Source organism: Solea senegalensis, linkage group LG21, assembly GCF_019176455.1.
Source record: "Solea senegalensis isolate Sse05_10M linkage group LG21, IFAPA_SoseM_1, whole genome shotgun sequence".
Classification (NCBI taxonomy): domain Eukaryota; kingdom Metazoa; phylum Chordata; class Actinopteri; order Pleuronectiformes; family Soleidae; genus Solea; species Solea senegalensis.
The window spans coordinates 17,493,353-17,514,929 of record NC_058040.1 but is presented as its reverse complement, the minus strand read 5'-3'; the positions used below and the strand labels follow the sequence as shown (position 1 = coordinate 17,514,929).

Below are 21,577 nucleotides of genomic sequence, written 5' to 3'. Positions count from 1 at the left end.
CCAATATTGACAGTTCAAGGGCAAAAGTTTGAAACAAATAATGAACCTGTCAAGAGTCTGCTGTGTGGCCCACATGTCATACTACATTGCTTCTTTTACAGTTTCCAATGAGTGCGTGGATCATAGTGATTCATCTTCTACCTCTTTATCCTAACATGGTGCCAATCTCAGCTGACATAGAAGGCGGTGTACACCCTGGAAGTCACAGGTCACCAGTTCGTCACAGGGCCACATAGAGACAAACAACCATTCACTTCCACACGTATGACACTTATGGTCAATTTAGAGGGACCAATTCGCCTAATCCCCAAATCTGCATGTTTGTGGACTGTGTTAAGAAACCAGAGAACCTGGAGAAAACCCACGCACACACTGGGAGAATAAACCCTGTGCAGAAAGGCCTTTGTTCTAACCTGGTCACAAACCCGGTCTTCCTGCTGCAAAGGCAAGAGTGCTAAGCATCAATGGTTTCACATGAACATGTTTAGTTTATCAACAAATGAACCTTTAATTCATGACAACGGCAGAAAATATCATCGTTTCTCTGAAGTTGCCTGCTGTACCTTTACACACAAACAAACAATATAAACACATCAGTCTTTCTTTTCACGCCGTCTTCGTCTGCAGCTCCGCAGCAAACATCTCACCGCTGCCCAGCAGAGGGCGCAGCAAGCTATCATGACAGCCAACAGGGCGAGGACCACGTCCACGCTGTGGTACTGGAACCAGTTCAGCTCCTGTGAGGCCAGACGCAGGTGGCGCGCGCCGCCGTGTCGCATCACATATTCCACCCAGAACACAGCAGTGCTCAGCGGCGACACCGGGCGCTCGCGGTGCAGCTCCGACAGGTACTGCATGTTGGTCTTGTAGCTGAGCATCATGGGAGATAAAAAGAGTGGTCAAAGAGTTTTCTTCTTGCTTTTAATATTTAAAGTCGACCTCTGACCTCGGCTGGTCGATGACAGCTTGCAGCGCCTCCGTCAGCTCGTCTGACGTCATGGTGTGGATGTCGAGGACGATGGCGGCGCCGCGGCGGGTCAACCGCGCGAGGTTGTCGGGCTGATCTGCAAACAGCGGGAGACCAACCAATGGCACGGCGTGGTACACGGCCTCATACAGGCCGTTGGTGCCGCCGTGAGTCACGAACGCTCGGGTCAGAGGGTGACCTGACAGGAAGTACCAACCAGGCTTTTGTTATGAAAGGACTCCGTTAGGAAACATACAAAACAAAACTGTTTTTTACCCAGGAGGTCGTTCTGAGGCAGCCAATCACAAAGCTTTGTGTTTGGCGCCAACGTCTTTGGTTTGTGGTTAAACCTCCAAATCACCTAATGACACAGAAACATGTTAATAAACATGTTAACTACATGCTTGTCAACACAGTAAATACATATATATTTATATACGCTGACATCTGCCTGAGTGGGTGGAGCTTCTGACCTTCTGTGGGATTCGTCCTAAAGCCGTAGCGATAGCGTCGGCACGCTCTGCCGTCAGGTTGGTTACCATGGAGCCAAAAGAAACAACTACCACTCCGGCGTCACCCGAGCTCTGAACGAAGGCCTCCAGGTCGTCCGGCAGCTTATTGGCCGGCCTACAGTGGAGACCTCCCACATATTTGAAGTTGGGCGGGACCGGCCGCGGCGTCTCGATGTCCCAGAATGTCCGGATGAGCCAGATGTCGGCGTTGCCCAGAATCTCACACATGCTGGTGGGACGTCCTGACACACAGGAAACAGAGCTTTGATCTTTGACCTTGTCGGTGAAGGTCATCTCAGTCATCCAGGTCATAATCTTCTTCGGGAGTTAGCAGTGGGCGAAATAGCAGACTCTGGCTCTCAAGTGACCCCGTAACGACCCGTTCACACCTTGTCTCAGGTTATCGAGAATCAGGAGAGCCATTTTTAACCCCTTTTCACCCAAATCTAATTAATCTGGAGCCGCAAAACCTGTAGTTCATGCTTGAGAAAAGCTGTGTGAGAGTAGCATGGGGATGCGAAGATGGGACAAATGACTTCATTTCAGTGTTGGGAATGGCTTTCTATGTTTCAAAACACAAGTTTGTCAGGTTTTTAAATCTCGCATTTGACGTAGATGTAGGATGTGGCGAATATTTTTAGATTTTTCAAGTCCAGTCGCCCACAGCACCTGAAGAATCTTTGACCTTGTTGTGACCTTTGACCAGGCTCTTCTCACTGACCACACCATACTGGTCACTAACCTTTGAGCTCACTGTAGTACTGGTTCAGCGTTGTCCTCCAGAAGAACTCTGTAATCACGGACGTGGCCACGTACGTCACCATGTTGATGACCCTTTCCCTGAACGTCATGTGGTCGCCGTACGGCAGCGGCGCGGTGGGGACGAACGACGGTGGCGCCACCGCGTGGCCACAATGCCGCTCCATGACACTGCCCATCGAGAAGCGCAGAGAGAGGATGAGCGGCAGGCCGAGCACGTCGGCCATCAGGTCGCCACACATCACCATGGGGTCGACCAGGACAGCGTCGAACGCGGCGTCCCGCAGGGTCGCCATCAGCTGCTCGTTCTTCAACATGGCGTCGCACTGACGCATGCCGAAGTCGATGGAGCGCTGGGCCCAATTATGCAGCAGGAGCACCTTCTGCAGCATGGACGCACGCGGCAGCTCAGTCATGGAGAAGTGGATGAAGTCAAGAAAGAGCTGGTGATACTCTTCCCGAGTGTACGAGACCTGAGGGGGAGACCCAGAGTCATGTGACTAAACTAAAAGATACTGACAGAGGTGGAAAGTAATGAATTACATTTACTCGTGTTCCTGTAGTTGAGTGGGTTTTTGGTGTGCTTGTACTTTGATTTGCAATTTTACCTTTACTTAAGTATGAAGTACTGTACTTCACTACGTTTTAAATCACATCAGTTACTGAGTTAAGGTGGAAAGAGTACTGAAATATTCTCTGCTCATCATTCATTCACTCACCTGACAGGTGAAGTGTTTACATGTTTTTTGTCAGCATTTTAATTTGTAAAGGTTTGCCTTTATTTAAAAACTATTCATGTGAGATTGAAATTGAGTAACTTGAGTACATTTGTACTCAAGTAAAGTCTTATCAAAAATAGATAGTGGTACTTTTACTTGAGTAGAACCACTGAATATCACTGAAAGTCATTTAATTCATCTATGAAAACAAACAAATATGAAAGTCGTTGATGTCGAACAATGAAATCACCTTTAAAACCAGGAAATTGAACTTGGCAGCGTCGCGGCTGTTGTTGTAATTGATGGACGGCGACGCGTCAGGAACCGCGACCGTCACGGAGTGGTTTCGCCGCACCAGCTCCTCCATGATGTTCCTCATGTTCAGCCAGTGGCTGTACTCACCGGGGAACACGAGGACGTGTCCGCCGTCCGCCACGGCGAGGTGATGGAGGACAAGCAGGAGGACGGGAGGGAGAAGAACATGACGAAGAAGCTTCATGTCAGAGAGAGACTTCAAAAGTTTTAATGTTTGCTTCAGCCGCAGCAGATCAACGTCCACGGCTCACAGATAAGAGCTGCGCTCTGATTGGAGGGAAGATTTCCAAACAAGTCATAACTGCGGTCAAGTGAGCCGAACTTACGGTGAATGCTGGGAGTGGCCAATGTGTTGTTATTGTACAGTAAAAATCTAAATAAATTAGGGAAAATATTTCGTTCAAAAGCTTCTGGACAATGTGACCCAATGTCTTAAAATCAGCACGATTGATTGCACTTGTATTAGTAACGTCTTATTTTGAAAACCGATCTCGCTCGGTATCAAACGAGCGCCGATACTCTCAGTCGACCGTAAGTTTGACTACAAAGGCGCACTTAAAAACGAATGACGGCTCACTTGACCGAAGTCAGGTTATAGGTGGTAGTGTAAGAACAACAAACAACAAATACTTCGTTACTTTACTTTGTTGTTTCATTTCTAGTAACTTTTACTTTTACTCCACTATATGTCCTACATAAATTGTGTACTTTTACTCATTGTGTACTTTTACTCCACATTTCCTCAATTAATTACTCATTACTCATTAAGTACTGGACTACATTTCATTACGTACAAATAAAATCAGAAGAAGAAGAGGAGTTGGTATTATGGACTGTATTTATATAGAGCTTTTTTAGTCTCAATGAGCTGCTTTACACTACAGTTTTCACCCATGCACATGCTGCAACATGGGATTTATTGTTTCTTGCTCAAGGACACATATAGACTAGCTGAGCCAGGAACTGAACCCACAACCTTCCGATTACAGCTCGCCCTACCACTGAGCCACCATGACTCAATCCTCACTTTTTTAAAGGGGACATATTATGCAAAATTAACTTTTTAACCATTTTAATACTTATATTTGGGACTCTGGAGGCCCTACCAGTCGCCAAAGTGTGGAAAAAGAATACTCAGTCATGTTTTCGTGGTCCCCCTTAGTGTAAGTATAGGCGATAAAACACTCGATCAGTATCAGGATTCCGATGTAAAGTTGGCATTTCCATTGTTTGTGGCGATAAAATCACTTCTTCAACTTCATTGTGATCAAAGGCAAGAACGTACATGTAATGTGTACATTATGTCCCGAAGCAAAAACATCTACAAAGTTAGTTGCCAAAAACACGATTATTGAGAGTTTGATTTATTTATAATATAATATAATATAATAAGACTACAGACCTAAACACACTTTTTTGTTGTCTCAGGTTGAGAGAGTTTGATTTAATTTGCTAGAGTTAAATGCACTTTATATGGTGTAACTGTTTACTTTTCTTACAAAGATAATACTTGAAGTGCAGGATAAACATCTTGCCGTCTGTCGACGTGCAATAAATATAGAAAGTTATGTACAAACATCTGTCTGTTCTACTCATTTCAACTGACTTGTGAAAACTACACAAAAAAATCCACATTCTTTGACATACAGCAACTTTTTTTAACAGTAACGCAAATAGTTACTTTCCCTGGGAACTAGTTACTTTTATTATAGAATAATTCAGTTACTAACTCAGTTACTTTTTGGAACAAGTAGTGAGTAAGTATAACTAATTACTTTTTTAAAGTAAAGTTCCCAACACTGCCCACCAGTAAGTAAGTACTTCGAGAGCTCCACCTTAGCTCCACCTTAGCTCCACCTTGTCCCTGCGAGAGTGCAGGCGAGGGAGGAAGAGCGGTATTATGCGGAGGGACAAGTGTGCTGTTTGTGGCTGCACAGTGGAGCACAGTGTTTTACACAAACTTCCAGCCTCAGAGGATTTTATATATGAAGCTAATGTACCGGATAAAGTCAGCAAACGTGTGTTCGTGTGTTCGCACCACTTCGCATCAGACTGCGGCCATCGGTCGCCGTATTTAGTCAGCGTACGTATTTCACCGACGTACAAACACACACATTGTTAAGAAAAGGTCACATACAGCGGCATTTTATGCAGCTCGCCATGCGCTGCTAGCGATCAGCAGTGGCAATACAGTCTAATACAGTCACATACAGCAGCAGTTTATTCAGCACGCTGCGTGCCGCTGGCGATCAGCGGTGGCGAGGTCTCCGGAGCACAGTCACTAAGTCCCTGAAAGGGGCGGGTTTAGCAGGGTTATTGAACTGCTATGGTGCTTCATCCTTATGGTATTTTGACCAAAGCATGTCACTGACATGTTCATTAGGACACCAGGGAACTATTTTAATGGGGGAAATAGGGTATAATATGTCCCCTTTAATACTTTTGGTTCTAAAACTTAAGTACATTTTCTTCCTTACCGATATATATGAATTCTTTATATTTTAGCTTATAGATATGTATACAAGTAAACCTGGCAGTGATATGACTGATGCAATAAATCATCTTTTTGAATTTTGATTCAAAAAATTTTGATTTTGATTTTTATGTACAGAATAATTGTTATTGACGATCGCTGCTGGTTTACAGCTGAAAGAAAATTGGTGACTTTTATTTTGAAATTCTGTGAACTATTGTCACACATATTGTGACGGAATATTGTTATATAATGTGAGGCTCATATTGCACACATCCCTACTGAATAGGTACGGTAATAATAGGTAGCCTCAAAGAAACTAAATCAGTCAATCCATTCATTCATGATGTATCTGGTTTCTATATAGGTTTGCATGTCCAGCAGATGGCAGCATTGCACCACAAATTTCAAGGCTGTGAAAAGCCAGATCTGAAAAAATAAACACTGACAGTCTTGCATGATTCGGTTCGAGCTCGAACCCGTTCAGAACTGCTCGCGGCACTAGTTCTTCTTTTATTTTGAAAATAAAAGTTGCAGTATGGTCGTTAAGTCAGAAGGGGGCAATAATTCACCCTGAAACTCCCACCACCGAATATTTTAAAGGGGGAAGTGACGTCATGGTAACTTCCGCTAGCCTCTCGCCGGGTTGATGCTACAATGAGCAGCGTCCCCCTGGAAACGTCGGTCTAAAATGAGCGATAACCGGATAATCGGACACTAACGGACCCGCCGGCTTTAAACAGGTAAAATGACCGTGTACCTGTGTCCCGGGTAGTTTGTCCCGGGTTAACTGCTTACACTCAGCAGTAGAGCTGGCTATGTGCAGTTAGCCGCAGCTAGCGCTCAGAGTTTGCTTAATTTCTACCAAATACCGCTCTATCGTCAACTCTGAGCCTAGACTTGTCCCACTTTTCTCAGTTTCCCCTTCACAGACACACCTGTTGTGACATTACAAGGCCGTCAAATTCCACTAGATTCTAAGCGGAAAGTTCACTACAATAGTTCTGGATTTTTCTAAAGGAGGAGTCACATTCTACTCTCGCGAGAATGGAGTAAAAATCACTTTCCGATGAAAAAGCAAACCGAGAATCAACAAGACACACACCTGAACATGGTTCTCTGTGACGTTACGTCATCTCGACTACGTGTGGGTGTGGGTGTTTTTGTGAGGACCAGTCGGCCTTTGGTACTATTGTTATTGGAAGCACAAACACATTCGTATCGTAATGTACCAAACTGAACCGTTCCACTTGATGGAAACACGACAATAGAAACCGTAACCTGGTCCTAATGAAGCAGAACCTCTTTTCTGAGGAACTGGTTAGGTTTAAGGCTTAGATTTGAACTGTGTTTAGACTAGGGTAAGGGTTTTTTGTCCAGATGAATGAAGGTGTGTGGGTGCATGTTTGGGATTATTATTATTTTCATAATCTGTTATCCCATGGTTCTCAAACTGTGGTATGTGTACCACCAGTGGTACCAAGCTTCCTCTTGGAGGAAAAATCTGAAATACTGTTCTACTATACTGTACCAGGGTATGTGATTGAGTGGATTTGAGGAATTTGGACCAGAGTGTGTAGAAAACTAAACAAATAAGAAATAATAATAATTAGAGTCCCCTCATCTCTCCCTCCATCTTAATCTAATACACTATACCAGTGTCTGAAGTATATGTGAGGAAGAGGAGGATGATGACAGAGCAAATTATTTTATTGGGAATAAATCTGCCTCCTGTGAAAAGTCTGTAGCTGACTTTTTTCAGACTATTTACACCACTGTATTTTAATATTGGCAATAAAGTGCTTTTGTGGAGGTAACACCACCTTAACATGTCTCTTACTGCCTCCCTCCCTAAGCATCCATCATGCTCTCTCGGCCTCCTGCACTGAATGAGAGTGACAACAGGGGGCGGGGCCCAGTATCCGTGACTCCACGTCCTGTCCTCCCATTGGCTGATCAAACAGGTAAATTATTTTTTTAAAGCGTTTATGGCACCTTTGATCAATAATACCAAAATGACTCTGTAGAGTTAGGAGAGTCTGTTTTTTCTCCTGCAGGAGTTTTCTCCTCTACTACCTGGAACTCCTCTTTACCACTTCCTCCCCCCTTCTCCTCTTCTTCTCTTTCCTCCTCCTCGGCTGCTCCTCTTTTACTTCCTCGCTCCAGCCTTTCCTCTCCTTCATCCTCTTTCATTTGTCATCCTCCTCCTGTCTCTGCTCATCTAATGTATATCTCTCCCTCTCCTCCATCCTCATCTGCCCCTGAAATGGCTCCTTCTCTTTTTTCCTTTCAACCCTTGAACCACACTCCCCCTGCACATCCTACAGTTTCTGCTTCTTTCATTCCTTCTCAGACTTCTTCTTTCTCCTCTCCTTCTCTTACCTCCACCCTACCTGCCCATTCCTCTCTTTCTCCCTCATCTCCTTCCTCATCTTCTCCTTCTTCTCTCTCTGTCCTTTCTTTGTCTTCTCCTCTTCCTCCTCTCCTTCATTCTCACACTTCTTGTCTCGTTCCGTCTCCTCCTTCAGCTCTTTCAACTCCTCATACTGCTGCTATTGGTTCACATCCATCTCCCTCCTCTGTGCACACTTCTCCTCCTCCTGTCTCTCCTCTTCCTCCTTGCCCTGTAGCTCCTCCACCTGCTTGTTCGTGCTCCTCCCTCCTGCCTCGCCTTCTCTCAGCTCACCGGTTAGAGATGCGGCGCCTCCTGCGAGGAGCCTTGGCATCGCTTGGTCGTCGTCTGGATACTTTGGAGAGGAGGAGCAGGACCAAAAAGAGAAAGAAAGGAGGAGCAGCGTCTTCTCCGGGTGAGATTATCTGTGTTGGTTATAAATCAGCAGTTTGCTTGTCTTAAGTCAGTTTTCTGGTTGATAAGATCATTTTTATTGATTTAATTGATTAATCGCTGAAATATTACTTAAAGAAATCAAAAGTTTATGTGAAGAGGATTGACTGGATAAATTAATTAGTAAAATCATAGAAATTATGAAAAAAAGCTTTTACTTTGAAATACCAGCGGCAAAAATAATCTACTTCCTGTTTGCACAGCTGCTTCCACCTCCTGTACATCTGTCTCCATCCCACTGGTTACCTGCTCCTCATTAGACAGCGAGCAATCACACACACCCGCCCTTCTCTCCTGTTTGAGCCAATCAGAGCAGAGCAAGGAGTTCAGGGGCAGGAAGAGGAGGAGGAAGAACAGAGAAAGTGATGATAATGAAGATGAGGATCCTGGGAGGTTTGTTGGACAAATGGCCGTCTCCTTCAGAGGAGGAGCAGAGGAGGCGTCGCTCACACTACACAACGTCAACGCAGCGAAACGGAGACTGGAGGGAGGCCAATCAGAGAAAGCTGTCAGTGTCATTGGCAGGCGGAACGGTTACAGAGACCCCCTGTCACTACACAGGTGAGAGAGACTGAGAGAAATAACACACACAGAGAGGGCAAGAGACACTGAGAAACAATCCAGAGGAAGAGAGAGACACTGAGAAACAATCCAGAGGGAGAGAGGGTGAGAGACGCTGAGAAACATCCCAGAGGAAGAGAGGGTGAGAGACACTATGAAACAATCCAAAGGAAGAGAGAGGGTGAGAGACACTAAGAAACAATCCAGAGAAGAGAGAAGGTGAGAGACACTAAGAAACAATCCAAAGGAAGAGAGAGGTGAGAGACACTGAGAAACAACCCAGAGGAAGAGAGAGGGTGAGTGACGCTAAGAAACAACCCACAGGAAGAGAGAGGGTGAGATACACTGAGAAATACAGAGGAAGAGAGAGAGAGAGAGCTGAGAAACAACCCACAGAAAGAGAGAGACACTGTGGTGAGAGACACTGAGAAACAACCCACAGAGAGAGGGTGAGAGACTGAGAACAACCCAGAGAGGTCACTGAGAAATAACCCAGAGGAAGAGAGAGGGCGAGAGACACTGAGAAACAACCCAGAGGAAGAGAGAGTGTGAGAGATACTGAGAAACAACTCACAGGAAGAGAGAGGGTGAGAGACACTGAGAAACAACCCAGAGGAAGAGAGAGGGTGAGAGACACTGAGAAATAGCACAGAGGAAGAGAGAGAGTGAGAGACGCTGAGAAATAACCCAGAGGGAGAGAGAGAGAGACACTGAGAAAACAACCCAGAGAGAGGGTGAGACACTGAGAGAGAACAACCCCAGAGACACTGAGAAAACAACCCAGAGGAAGAGAGAGGGTGAGAGACACTGAGAAACGGAGAAAGTAAATGAATGTTGCAGTACTAGAGTTGACCAGTGGAGGGTGTTGACTTCAGTTCATTCCTATTAAAATCTTTGCCCATCTTCCTGTCATCCCCAGCTCCGCCCCATCCCTCCACCTTTTCCAGTCAGCGCCAAGCGTTCGGACCTGCAGCCAATTGGAGCCCTTTTTTGTTTTATCTGGCCAATGGTGGAGCTCTGACTTCGCCCCTCCCCGCTCCTCCAATCCCCCTGCATTAAGCCTGTGGCTCGACTCCTCTTCCTCCTCTCTGTTTTCATTTCGCCCCGCCTCTATTTTACGACTGTCCACGGATTCTGTGGAGACGTTTATAAACTTGGCGAGGGACGGGGTCTGTGGGAGTCCTCTACGGCCCTTGAAGGACTGGACAGCCCCGCCCAGTCTCAGCGGTGATCACTGGTTGGTTGTGTTTTTATTTTTTATTTTTTTATGGATATTTGCACTTGCATCACTTATCTGAGAGATCAAAAAGGCATAAACTGATTTCACAATGTCATTGTTTTTATCTGCTTTTGCAGTTATGTGCAAACACCAACACAGAGGTAATTATTTTTTTATTGTGAAGGCAGTAGCCGCTGATCAGAAGCCTTTTTGTTAACCTTCCTTGGTGTGAATCTTTTGAGTGAGGTCGAGTCTCATGAATTCAACCCTTGCTCGTTGCAGCTTGACTTTATCTACTCGCCGACAACAGAAGCAGCGAGCCAATCGCAGCCTCCACCTTCCTCGGAGACGACCCCTTGCTCTGCCCCCATGTTCAGCCAATGGGCTTTCAACTCCGTTCCCTGCTGGCCAATCAGCAGCCGGCTCTGGGTTTCTAAGCACAAATGGAGAGGTGGAGTTGGGAAAACGCGTGTCACAGATTCGAATCCGCCGGGCGTCCCCAAAGGAAACGTTGCTTACACCTATGGGACTGCCCAAGGTCAAAAGGTCAAGAGAGGAGGGCGGGGAAAGTAATATGAATTACAAAAGAAACAAATTAAATAACTAATTAAATTAAATGTCATTTTCTTATCTTTTTAGGTTAAAGAAGAAAGAATTTAGTCTCGAGGAAATATACACGAACAAGAACTTTAACCACCACCCGACCACCAACAGGTAAAAACCGAATAACCTGATTTGTGAAGTTACATACTTCAGGTGTGTTGCTGCCACTTCTGAGGAAACTTCCACAGACTACAATTCCACCCTACCAGCATGAGTCTGTACTTCCCAGCATGCTGTGCTTTCCTCCCGCAGGAGCCTGGAGACAATCTTTGAGGAGCCACGAGAGAAGGACGGGGCGTTGCTTCTGATTGGCCAACAGAGACGGCGTAGACTCCTCCTCTTCCCTGACTTTACTCAGCCAAGGAAGAGGAAGAGGGCGCAAGGTATTCTGGGAAAACCCTTCAAAGACACGAGGAGTTAAAACTGTAGAAAAGTGTCGACACATTTTTTTGCTTTTGTTTGTTTGTTTTAGGGGCGGGGCTACCTATTGCCACGTTGCCCAGGAAGCGTGCTGCCGCTCGGCGTCATTGCCACAGCGGTGGCTCGAGTGAAGATGACCTGGACCTGGACGTGATGCTGGTGGAGCGACTGAGCGCGCTCGAACACTTCCTGACACAGCAGGGCCTGGATGTGTAAACTGTGATATCACTTCCTGTTGGCTAACTTAAGGCCAAATAAATAAGCTGCTAGCACACCTGCTAACCACTGCGTTGCCAGGACAACGTCCTCCATAAGGCAGTCTCATATGGCAGGTTTTTGTTTTTGCTGTGTACTTGATGATTTAATTTTAATTTTTTTATTTTTACACTGTAGGAACCCTCTGGAATATTTAATATTTAGCTTCTGTGTGGATGATGTCAGCACACCCCCTGCTGGTGACATATTCTCTGGTGAATATTTTTACAGTGTAACTTATTTTTCTTATGAAAATTGTTCTATTTTTGGAACAAATAAAATGTGTCTGTTTCCACTGTTTCTGTGTACTGTCAATCACTGAAGACCGTTACAACTAAAAATCTAATGACACCAAGTGACAGTGAAATGACAAAGCATTCCGACAGTAATATACATTTACAAACATCAACAGTTGCTTAATTCTCTCTTCAAAATAAGTGATTGATTATTAGTAATATCTAAACGTACCATATCTGTAGCTCAGTCTTTGATACTTGTTGTACATTATTTTACTACGCAGTCAAGCAATAGCTTCTTCAGCCAATCACAGCGTAGATCTCTCCCGACCAATCCATGGTTATGTTATTGTAGGCGTTAACTGACACCAGAAGGTGGCAGTCATGCAAATTACATGGTAGGAAACTGCCATTGAACAAAGAAGAAGAAGAAGAAGACAGACTTACGTCACTTCAGCAGCCAGAACATGGCGGCCCCCTTGTGGACCCGCTGCCTACTCTTTTCCCGGTTCGTACCTTTATTTTGTGTTTTTATGGAACAAAAAAACCCAAAGTGAATGTATTGCCGCGCGTCAGTGACGTGTGGCCAAAACGTAATATGAACGTGACGCATTTGTTGTGTTGACGAGCAGGTGAGGAGACGGCACCGGACTCCGTTCAAAGTCTGAATCAAATTAATATGTGATGACGTGTAGAGTGTGAACAGTGTGTTGACAGATGACGCAGACCTCTGTGACGTGTGTAAGAGAGAACGGTGAAAGATTCGGCTTAGGTGAAATGAAGTAGACGTGAACGTGTGGGTTTAAAATGAATAAAGATTGAGTCCGACGTTAATCCAGGAAGTACATGCTGTTCATTTAATCAGCGGGTCACGTGACGCTCTGAGTCGACTCTATTTTCATACCTCAGGATTGTTTATTAGAGGCATTTAGACATTAACGGGCTTCATAGTCCTGGTTCTGATCCCGGTTTGGACTGAGTGTCACACAGATGTTCCAAAACACATGTCAGTGACGTCACACAGATGTTTATTGTAAATCAGCATCACCTTGTTGGTGTGACTCATGTTGTTTACAGAGCTTTTGGTTTGAGCTGCAGACGACGACAACAACAACAACGCAGCCTCAACATAGGTGAGTATCTGCTCCTCTGTGTTATCACCTGGTTATCATCACTTTGATTCTAAAATGTTTTTGCTGAATGTCTATCACGTCACTGTCTTCAGGTCGAGGTTTGCTACCTCGTCCCCGTCCGCTCCCCCTCCTGTTGGTGACTGGTGGTGGATACCTTGGGTACCAGCACTACAGAAATAGGATCCAGCAGGAGGATGGAGTTCCCACAGTGGCCTCACCCACACAGGTGAGCGATAACTCCTCTTCCCTTACTCTCCTGTCTTCTCTGGACTCATCTTTATCTGGCTGTCTGCTGCGGGGGGGCGGAGTCTAACACTGAAAATCCACGTGTTCACTTGCCAGGTAACGATACTTGTGTGTGTGACACAGAAGACATCACATAGAAAAGATGCCCTGGACTCGCTACACCAGGGCAAATATTCAATATTTTAATTAACAAATGAAGGCACTTTAAAGTAAACAGTCCCTGCCAGTTTCACTCGCCGGGCGTTGCTACTACTTGTCTCCTCGTTGCGGCACTGCTCAAATGAATGAGGGAAACTTGGGTGGACATTACCTGGCTGAAGAAGAGGGAGTTTACAGTGGGATGATGGTGGAGAAAGCTATGTTAAGAGATGCCCCATCCACGTTAAATACATAGACTTTTATGCACTTTGTTCTGTACTTTTAACTTTTCACGGACGTTTTGTTTTCTTCAGTGTATCGCTAATTTACTGATTATGACAGAATCGCTGTATCGTGATATTACTGGTATCGTGGACCATGTATCGGATATCATATCATGGTACCCTGCGATTCCCACCCCCTAAATGTGAAAGCCTAGCTTTTCTGCCATGATTACACATCACACCACTTTCACAGGACAGAAAAAAGAACACATGTGGAAGACAACGGCTGAAATTGTTGTTTGCCCACAGACAGAATTACATCATGCTATGTGTTCAAGTGTCAAGGTGGGAGGAGCCAAGGCATCATGCCTCAGGATGGTTTGTGTGGTGAGACCTTGTGCATGTGTGGTAGTTTTTGATGATCAATCCACATATGGAGACTTTTATGTTGTCCCCCACCATTGAAAGTCTGTCCATTAATTTAGCTAACAACAATAATAATAATAATAATGATGCCAATAATAACTTGTCTAGAATACTGGTCTGTTACCTAGACGTCTTTGACTTGCGTCTGGTTTACTCCACTGTTTTCACCCTCTGACCCATGGACTGATCGACTGATTGTCTGTCTGGGTGAAAGTTGAGAGTGATGTCGATGAATGATGTCACTTTGGCAGGTCACACTGTCCCACTGCCACATCACCACTTCACCATTTCATTCAGGCCCACGCATACTCTTCTCACCATTCCCCCCTGCTGCCCCGATTGCTCCGTTCAACAAGGACATGATCCAATTGGCTGATCGGTAACTTTGTCGGAAAGAGGCAAGCTGTGATTGGACAGAAACTACACAGAGAATAAAACATAATTTCAACTCAAAGTTGTCTAAAAAAGAAAACTAAGGGTCAATCTTTAAATCTATATACATTTAGTTAATTTCTTAACCCTAACCCATGTTTTATTGACATTTTAAGAATCAACACACACACACACAAACACACACTTACACACACAGCCCCAACCCTTTGAACTCCTGCATCAAAACAATGGACCAATAGTTGAACTATAACAAAAATGCTCAGTAAATAGCAAAGACTTTGTTGAAATACAATAGAATGAAATACAAACCACAATAATATGAACAATAATAATAATATAATAATAATAGAAAATAAGAAAAAAGTAGATAAAACCATTTTAAATTCTTTTTATGTTCAAGATTTTTTTATATTTACTGATTTTTTGAAACTCCATTTTACATGTTATATTTTTTATTCACTTGAACTGTAAACAAATGAAAAGTGATGATGGCAGATAAATAACCAAAAGTTGCGCCATAATAAACAGGAGGGGGGAGTCTCTCTCTTTCTCTCTCTCTCTCTCACTCTCTCTGTCTGTCTTAATCCCAGCCTCTGTGTCACTTCTCCCTCTCTCCTCTCTGAGAACACACCTCCCTCTCACTTGTCTCCTCTCACCTGTCCTCAGTCTCCTCTGTCTCCTCTCCGGTCTGTCTCCTTTGACCCGTTTCTGCTCACCCGTTTTCTCCTCTTGACCTTTGTCGGACGTCACCTCACAAACGTCCTCATGTGTCGTCGGCCCCCTCTCTCTCCGGTGGCGGACGGGCGCTCATGGTGAGCTCCTCCTCCCGCCGCATTGGCGGTGGAGACAGGCGTCGTAGATGCGACCTGCTGCGGCAGGTGAAGCGTGGGCGACGTGTGACTGACGGGGAGAGAGAGCGAGAGAGAGATGGAGGAGGAGGAAGGGGGGTGAGGACGAGAGCATCAGCACGATTCAGGTGGGATGGGGCAGGTGAATTAGTAAGAAAAAGTGTATTTTAAGGGATAGTCCAGGTCTTTTGAAATGTGGTTGTACGAGGAATGGACATATTATCAACAGTGGTTTCACCCACCTGGTGCCAGAAAAACAGATTTTAATGACTTAACAAAAGGCCAACCTAATAAAATCTAGACCTGCGTAAGTCTGTGCTCTCTTAAGAACATGTTCACTGCTGTATCGTTCTGTGAAAACTGGCGTTTGTTTATTACCCCAAAAAATCTGTGTTTGTAGCTCGGAGGGACACGGGAGCTGTTGGTTTAGTGTCGTCTCTGTTCACTAGTTTGTGTCACTGAGGTAAATGTGAACTCACAAAATAACACATGTGAAAGGAACATGTAGTGGATCAGCAACTCATGTGTGTCATGGTGTAAAATCACAGAGTTTCTCTATGGACCATGGCAATGCAGGCAGTGATTTACAACTTTCCCTGCCCAGAAAAGGCTGTCTCAAGGCTCCTCGGTGGCTCCACACACCTGTTGATGTGCTTGGCAAAGTCGCTGTTGATAATGTATCGATATCTCATACAGCCACACTTGCCACACACAAAAAAAAAAAAAAAATTATATTTATTTATATATATGTATATGTATGAAAAAAAAGCCTAAAGTAGAAGAGAGAGGGAGAGTCTGAACACATCAAGTGTGAGTTTGTGTTAGTGTGTGGCTTAACAGGTCAGCTATTTTAGCTCTTGCCTAGCTTAGCCTGTTTCCAGCTGATCCTGTGTTAACCCAGTTAGCTGCTGTGCTTACATCCAGATTAACAAACTCACCTGTCACTCAGGGATTAGATTTGACTTTATCGATCCGACACTGGGGGAAATTCACTGTCAAATCCAATGATCGTTCGATCAATTGTTTTGTGTTTGTCGTACTGTATTGGCTATTAGTGTGTTAGCTTGCTTCACTGTAGCTTAGCCGTGTTAGCGTCCATGTGCTGTGTTTTTCATCTGCTCCTCCTCCTCCTCACACCTCCTCCTCCTGCCTCGTCCCACGTGTTGTTATCTTTTTACCTTTTTGTCACTTAAGTGGGATTAACTGATTAAAAATGATGTCATGATAAAGTGTGCTGCCAATCAACAGTTCACCGGTTAACTCAGCTTTAGTTTAACCCTGGTTAACTCTGGTTAACTCTCATTGGCCTGATCAGGCTCAAGGTGCCTCGTTTGGATCTTCGCCATCATCTGAGCGCGCTCAGAGGGGAGGTGTGTCGCCCCACCCCTTGGCGCCGTCGGCCGATAGCCTTCCTCTGCTATGTCCTGTCCGTCAGTGCTCTGCGGCCTCTGGCCAATCGGGTAAGAGCATAGGACAAAGGGGAAACGGGGAGGGGAAATTAAACTGTTCTGTCACATCCTTACTTCAACCCGTAAGCCGAAGTGAAACTACGTGACGATACGAGTCATAGTTTGTCTCTGTGTCTGGTGGTTGGTCTCATTGACACCACAGCTGCTTGCTTAAAGATCATCAACAAGAAAGAACGTGTAGATTTGTCCAGTTTAGGACATAAAGGACATTGGCCACACGTGTACACAGTCTGCTGAATAGTAAAGATGTCATGTGTGAGATTGTCACATGAAAAAAAACACCTACGGTGTCACGATCAAAGCAGGGGAAACACAACAATAACATGAACTATTTATTATGATAGATATGGCTCCGCCCCCTGACGGTTATTCTTGTTCAGTTCCTCCCTCACTTGCAAATTGTCCTTTTGAAGGATATATTATGAATGTGTAAGTTCCTGTTTACTCCTACAGGTGGCACTGTACCGCTCCTTCCCTACCCGCCTCCTCTCTCGGACCTGGGGTCGCCTAAATGGGGTGGAGCTTCCCACCTGGCTCAGGAAGCCCGTGTACTCACTCTACATCTGGACGTTCGGGGTCAACATGCAGGTCAGTGCTCGTCATCAGACGACATTGATCATGTGACGTCTGGTTCCAACGTGTAAGCGCGTGTGTGTGTATGGTTCTGTCCACTAGGAGGCAGCAGTGGAGGACTTGCATCAGTACAGGAACCTGGGTGAATTTTTCCGCCGGCGTCTCAAACCTGCAGTGCGACCGCTCTGCGCTTCGTCCTGTGTGGTAAAGCCCCGCCCACCATTGCTATGTTGATTTGCTACGTACAAGTCTGCTTTGACATTTCACTGGTTCTTCCAGATCTCTCCAGCAGATGGGCGGATCCTCCATTTTGGTCAGGTGAAGAACTCGGAGGTGGAGCAGGTAAAAGGTGTCACCTACAGCCTGGAGAACTTCCTGGGTCCACAGCAGCACCGCAGCAATGGTGAGGCCACGCCCACTCTACCACACCACACCCCACTCTAGCCCAGTGTCACCCAGCAGTTAATCTGTCTCCACCCTCCTCTGTCTTTGTCTGTCCATAGACTCCGCCTCCTCATACAGGGACCTCCTCCTGTCGTCCCCTGACAACGACCTGTTCCATGTCGTGGTTTACCTGGCTCCAGGTGACTATCACTGTTTCCATTCGCCCACAGACTGGAAGGTGGAGCTTCGACGTCACTTCCCCGGTGAGTGTGTTCACCTGCTCCTCACCTGTCGCTGTACTGGAAACTGGAACCATAACTGTAATAAAACAGTAGCAGCATTCATGCTCCTCCCCCCACCCCCTCTGCTCCTCCCCCTTTTTTCCCGCTAGGTTCGTTAATGTCGGTTAACCCCGGTGTAGCCCGATGGGTCAAGGAGCTCTTCTGTCTCAATGAGCGCGTGGTGCTCACCGGCCAATGGCAGCACGGTTTCTTCTCGTTAACGGCGGTCGGCGCCACAAACGTCGGCTCCATTCGGGTTTACTTCGATCAGGTGAATACTGTCAACGTCTTTTTTCATCCTGATCGTTATGTTTGTGTGTTTACTGATCACATGATCCAATGTTTGTGTTTTCATCCTCAGGAGCTTCAGACCAACGCTCCACGCTACAGTAAAGGCTCCTTCTACGACCGCACATACGTCACAGATGGCAAACTGGAGGCGCCGCGCGAGGATGAGGTCTCCTCAAGCGAAGGGGGCGTGGCCTTACAGAAGGGCGAGGCTTTGGGGGAGTTCAACCTCGGCTCCACCATTGTTCTGTTGTTCGAGGCCCCCAAAGACTTTAGCTTTAACCTCCAGCCAGGACAACGAATCAGAGTGGGGGAGGGGCTTGGCTGCCTCTGATTGGCTGAGCACAGGAAGGTGTCCAACGACATAAGGCATTGTGGGTAATTTTCCATTAAAAAAAAAGACTGTGAAGAGGACGCGGTTGTTTTTAATGACTCAAACTCCCAGAATGCCCTGTGTGCCTCTTCATGGGGACGATGCATGATGATGTATTCTGTCTCTGTGTCACTCCCACCCAAAAAAACGGAATTATTCCTTTTCTTTAACAGTGAAATGTTTATTTTTCATGTCGTCAGATTCATAATTAAAAAGCTTGCCGTCCATTGACACACAGTTTGAAGCTTTATTGTTCATCTGTCTCAGGAGTGATCATTTCATATAAATGATAATGTGAAAAGGAAACAGACACCAACTGCCAAAAAATACACCAAAGAAGAAGAAAAGCTGTTGCAGCAGAAGGCATGTGATTAATGAAGAGCATCAACTGACGTTTTTGTTTTATAATTTAGTTATTTTTCTTTTGTTAAATATCTGATCACGAGTAAATATGTATTTGGTCAAAGAAAATAATGTTAATTTTGTGTGTTACTCATTTTCAGGATATATTTGTTAGCTTAAGTCAATGGAATTGTAATAATAATGTGTTCTATCTGCTTTATCCCCCTGTCAGTGTTTTTGTCACATTGGTGTTGGAGAGTGAGCAGTGTACAAAGTCCATAGAGAAAAGGTCAATTATGTTATTTTGTGATTTCTTTGTGTGAAGTCCTTCGTTCTGATTTATCTCTGTAATACAAACTTGTATGAGTTCTGTCTCATACATGTTTGTATTACAGAGATAAATCAGGGTTAACCTGCAACTTTTGTGTTTCTGCAAGAAAAAACAACGCTTGTTTTCTCTGTGGACGTTGGTGCCGGAGAGTGAGAGATTTACCGTGACACAAACTTTAAGTTTCCTGTTGGAAAAATGCAGTGAACGTATACTTAAAGGAATACTTCACCCATTTGCATTTAGCTTTGTATTACTAGAATAGGGCTAGTATTTTTGAAAACTGTGCTTCCCAATCTCAGTTTCCCCTGAGTTGAGAAATATCTTCATTCTTTTCTTTGTCACGTGCCCACCAGTGACACTTGGTCTGAGGCTACCCACTCGTAAGGGGACAGGACCTCATTCCCAGAATGTAAACAGTGTCTGCCATCTTTGCTAACAGTCACGCTAACAGGACCAAGTGTCACCTGGTAGATGTGGAAAAGAAACTGAACCGTAAACATTTAGAGAAACCGAGTTGCACATCCTTTACAGTTACAGTTTATTACAGTTAAATAAAGTTTTTACATCATTGGTTAGCCTAACCCCCGCCCCTCTAAGTCAGCCCCGTCCAGGGCAGCAGGACCAGCAGCATAGCCAGTAGGAGACTGGCGGACAGCAGTTACCGTAGCGATGGAAGCGCGGCTCTGCCAGACCTCCATGTGACCAGCCATCGTCGGCGGCCTCCTTCCTCAGCCACAGCTTCCCGTCCTGGGCCATGGTGGCGGCCGCTGTCCCCTCCCTGCAGCCAGAGCTCCTGGAGGAGGAGGAGCACGTCTGCTGCGCTTTGACCCCCAGGAAGGAGGCGAGGTCCAGGTCCAAACCCGCCGCTCCACCCCTGGGCCTCGGCGTGTTCTGACGACACTGAGGACATGGGATCCACACCTGGAGGGGCAGAGCATGTTGTCATGGTGATATTGGAAGTCAGGAATTTCCCAGTTCCTAATTTTAGTTTTAATTCAAAGCTTCAATTGGAACGCCCCCTTCAGGTCAGATTTCCAACTCCGCTGCCAGTTCCCACTTACTGGAAATGGAATGTACCATTTTTCAACATACACTCCACTAACATGTTACAAACAACAGGGGGCGACATATTCAACAGATATGTAAATGAGCTCACTAATGACGTGATGACATCACCGCTCACCTGTTCGTTAATCACTGTGTCCAGCCGCTTCAGACACGCCTGGCAGAAGGCGTGGCCACAGTGCAGTCGCCGCGGCAACCGCGTCGCCAGATCGTAGTTGCCGAAGCACACGATGCACACCAGGTCCCGCCTCAGCGTCATCATCGTCTCCATGGTAGCAGCAGAGGAGGCAGGGAGGGGTGGACCGGTCACTTCCTGTTCCTCTGCTTCTTCTTCTTCTTCTTTCCCGTTGTCAGACATTTTTGTTCTGATTTGATGAAGAATAATAAAGTTTGAATGAATGGAATTGTGATGTGACATACACACTCACATGCCACTTTATTAGGTATAACTGCTTACTGTTTAACCAGCCAGTCACAGGACAGCAATTCAATGCATTTACATGATTTAAGGGGCTTTGAGTGTGGAATGGTTGCCAGAATTTCAGAAACTGTTGATTTTCATGCACAACAGTTTCCAGGGTTTTAAAGAATGGTCTAAAAATGAAAACAATTGACCAGAAAGCAGCAGATCACGGGGTCAAATTGTCCACGTGATCCACGTCCTCTGTCCCCGTGACCAGAGGACAAATGATCAGATAAAGTCTGGAGAGAAGCCATTCAATTGAGTTTGAGGCAAAACCTTTGCTTGTTCGTATACACTTTAATCTGTTTTTAAAACAAATTAAAGAATATTTTTCCAAGTCTTATGTTTTTCTTTCAGAATTTTGTAATCTCACGTCTGAATGTCTCATCACACCGCTCAAACATACAGATACATATACAGTATACACACATTAGAATACATGTGTAATTGTACTTCATAGTGTACTGCATATACATACAGAGTGTAGTAATATAGGAACTGCCTTCTCCTCTGTCTGTCATATGAATATTTTCTCTCATCATGAATAAATTAAATCTATAAAAATCCACCTGCTGCTCATTGATTGCTCAGATCAAACGAAAACACACTCACATAATTTTCTCCTCCGTGTTTTTACCTCACATTTCTTTTTCTCTCTCTTACTCTTCTCCTCTCCTCTTTCTGTTGTTTGTCATTTCTTTCTCTGTCGTGTCTCT

General features: G+C 45.2%; 4 protein-coding genes across 11 annotated transcripts; 2 read left to right on the top strand and 2 right to left on the bottom strand.

Moving 5' to 3' along the window:
- Positions 1-483: 483 nt before the first annotated feature.
- Positions 484-3,654, bottom strand: LOC122758100 (UDP-glucuronosyltransferase 2C1-like). The gene is made up of 6 exons (XM_044011990.1): positions 3,208-3,654; positions 2,222-2,711; positions 1,441-1,721; positions 1,244-1,328; positions 947-1,166; positions 484-870 (listed from the first exon to the last, which is right to left on the bottom strand). The coding sequence occupies exons 1-6, from the start codon at positions 3,454-3,456 to the stop codon at positions 594-596; spliced, it is 1,602 nt and encodes a 533-aa protein (XP_043867925.1). The 5' UTR covers positions 3,457-3,654; the 3' UTR covers positions 484-593.
- A 2,706-nt stretch (positions 3,655-6,360) lies between these two features.
- wu:fi75a02 lies at positions 6,361-11,946 on the top strand. 3 transcript variants are annotated; one of them, XM_044011989.1, is made up of 10 exons: positions 6,361-6,488; positions 7,602-7,709; positions 8,376-8,552; positions 8,794-9,151; positions 10,071-10,388; positions 10,508-10,531; positions 10,653-10,916; positions 11,010-11,084; positions 11,226-11,356; positions 11,446-11,946. In XM_044011989.1, exons 2-10 carry the CDS (start codon positions 7,610-7,612, stop codon positions 11,607-11,609), a joined length of 1,611 nt encoding a protein of 536 aa, XP_043867924.1. In that variant the 5' UTR covers positions 6,361-6,488; positions 7,602-7,609; the 3' UTR covers positions 11,610-11,946. The 3 variants fall into 3 exon arrangements, with proteins under 3 accessions (XP_043867924.1, XP_043867922.1, XP_043867923.1); XM_044011987.1 differs by having other exon boundaries at positions 7,803-8,552; XM_044011988.1 differs by lacking the exon at positions 6,361-6,488 and having other exon boundaries at positions 7,642-7,709; positions 7,912-8,552.
- Positions 11,947-12,315: 369 nt separating this feature from the next.
- On the top strand, positions 12,316-18,893 carry pisd (phosphatidylserine decarboxylase). Of its 5 annotated transcripts, XM_044011994.1 has the most exons (9): positions 12,316-12,392; positions 12,962-13,017; positions 13,110-13,243; positions 17,215-17,349; positions 17,437-17,538; positions 17,614-17,737; positions 17,838-17,981; positions 18,110-18,270; positions 18,361-18,893. In XM_044011994.1, the coding sequence occupies exons 1-9, from the start codon at positions 12,352-12,354 to the stop codon at positions 18,619-18,621; spliced, it is 1,158 nt and encodes a 385-aa protein (XP_043867929.1). In that variant the 5' UTR covers positions 12,316-12,351; the 3' UTR covers positions 18,622-18,893. The 5 variants fall into 5 exon arrangements, with proteins under 5 accessions (XP_043867929.1, XP_043867928.1, XP_043867931.1 ...); XM_044011993.1 differs by lacking the exon at positions 12,316-12,392 and having other exon boundaries at positions 12,784-13,017; XM_044011996.1 differs by lacking the exons at positions 12,316-12,392; positions 12,962-13,017 and adding an exon at positions 16,608-16,752 and having other exon boundaries at positions 13,142-13,243.
- Positions 18,894-19,854: 961 nt separating this feature from the next.
- Positions 19,855-21,529, bottom strand: rnf224 (ring finger protein 224). Of its 2 annotated transcripts, none has more exons than XM_044053697.1 (3): positions 21,474-21,529; positions 20,517-20,763; positions 19,855-20,254 (listed from the first exon to the last, which is right to left on the bottom strand). In XM_044053697.1, the coding sequence occupies exons 2-3, from the start codon at positions 20,754-20,756 to the stop codon at positions 19,931-19,933; spliced, it is 564 nt and encodes a 187-aa protein (XP_043909632.1). In that variant the 5' UTR covers positions 20,757-20,763; positions 21,474-21,529; the 3' UTR covers positions 19,855-19,930. The 2 variants fall into 2 exon arrangements, with proteins under 2 accessions (XP_043909632.1, XP_043909633.1); XM_044053698.1 differs by having other exon boundaries at positions 21,499-21,510.
- Positions 21,530-21,577: the final 48 nt, after the last annotated feature.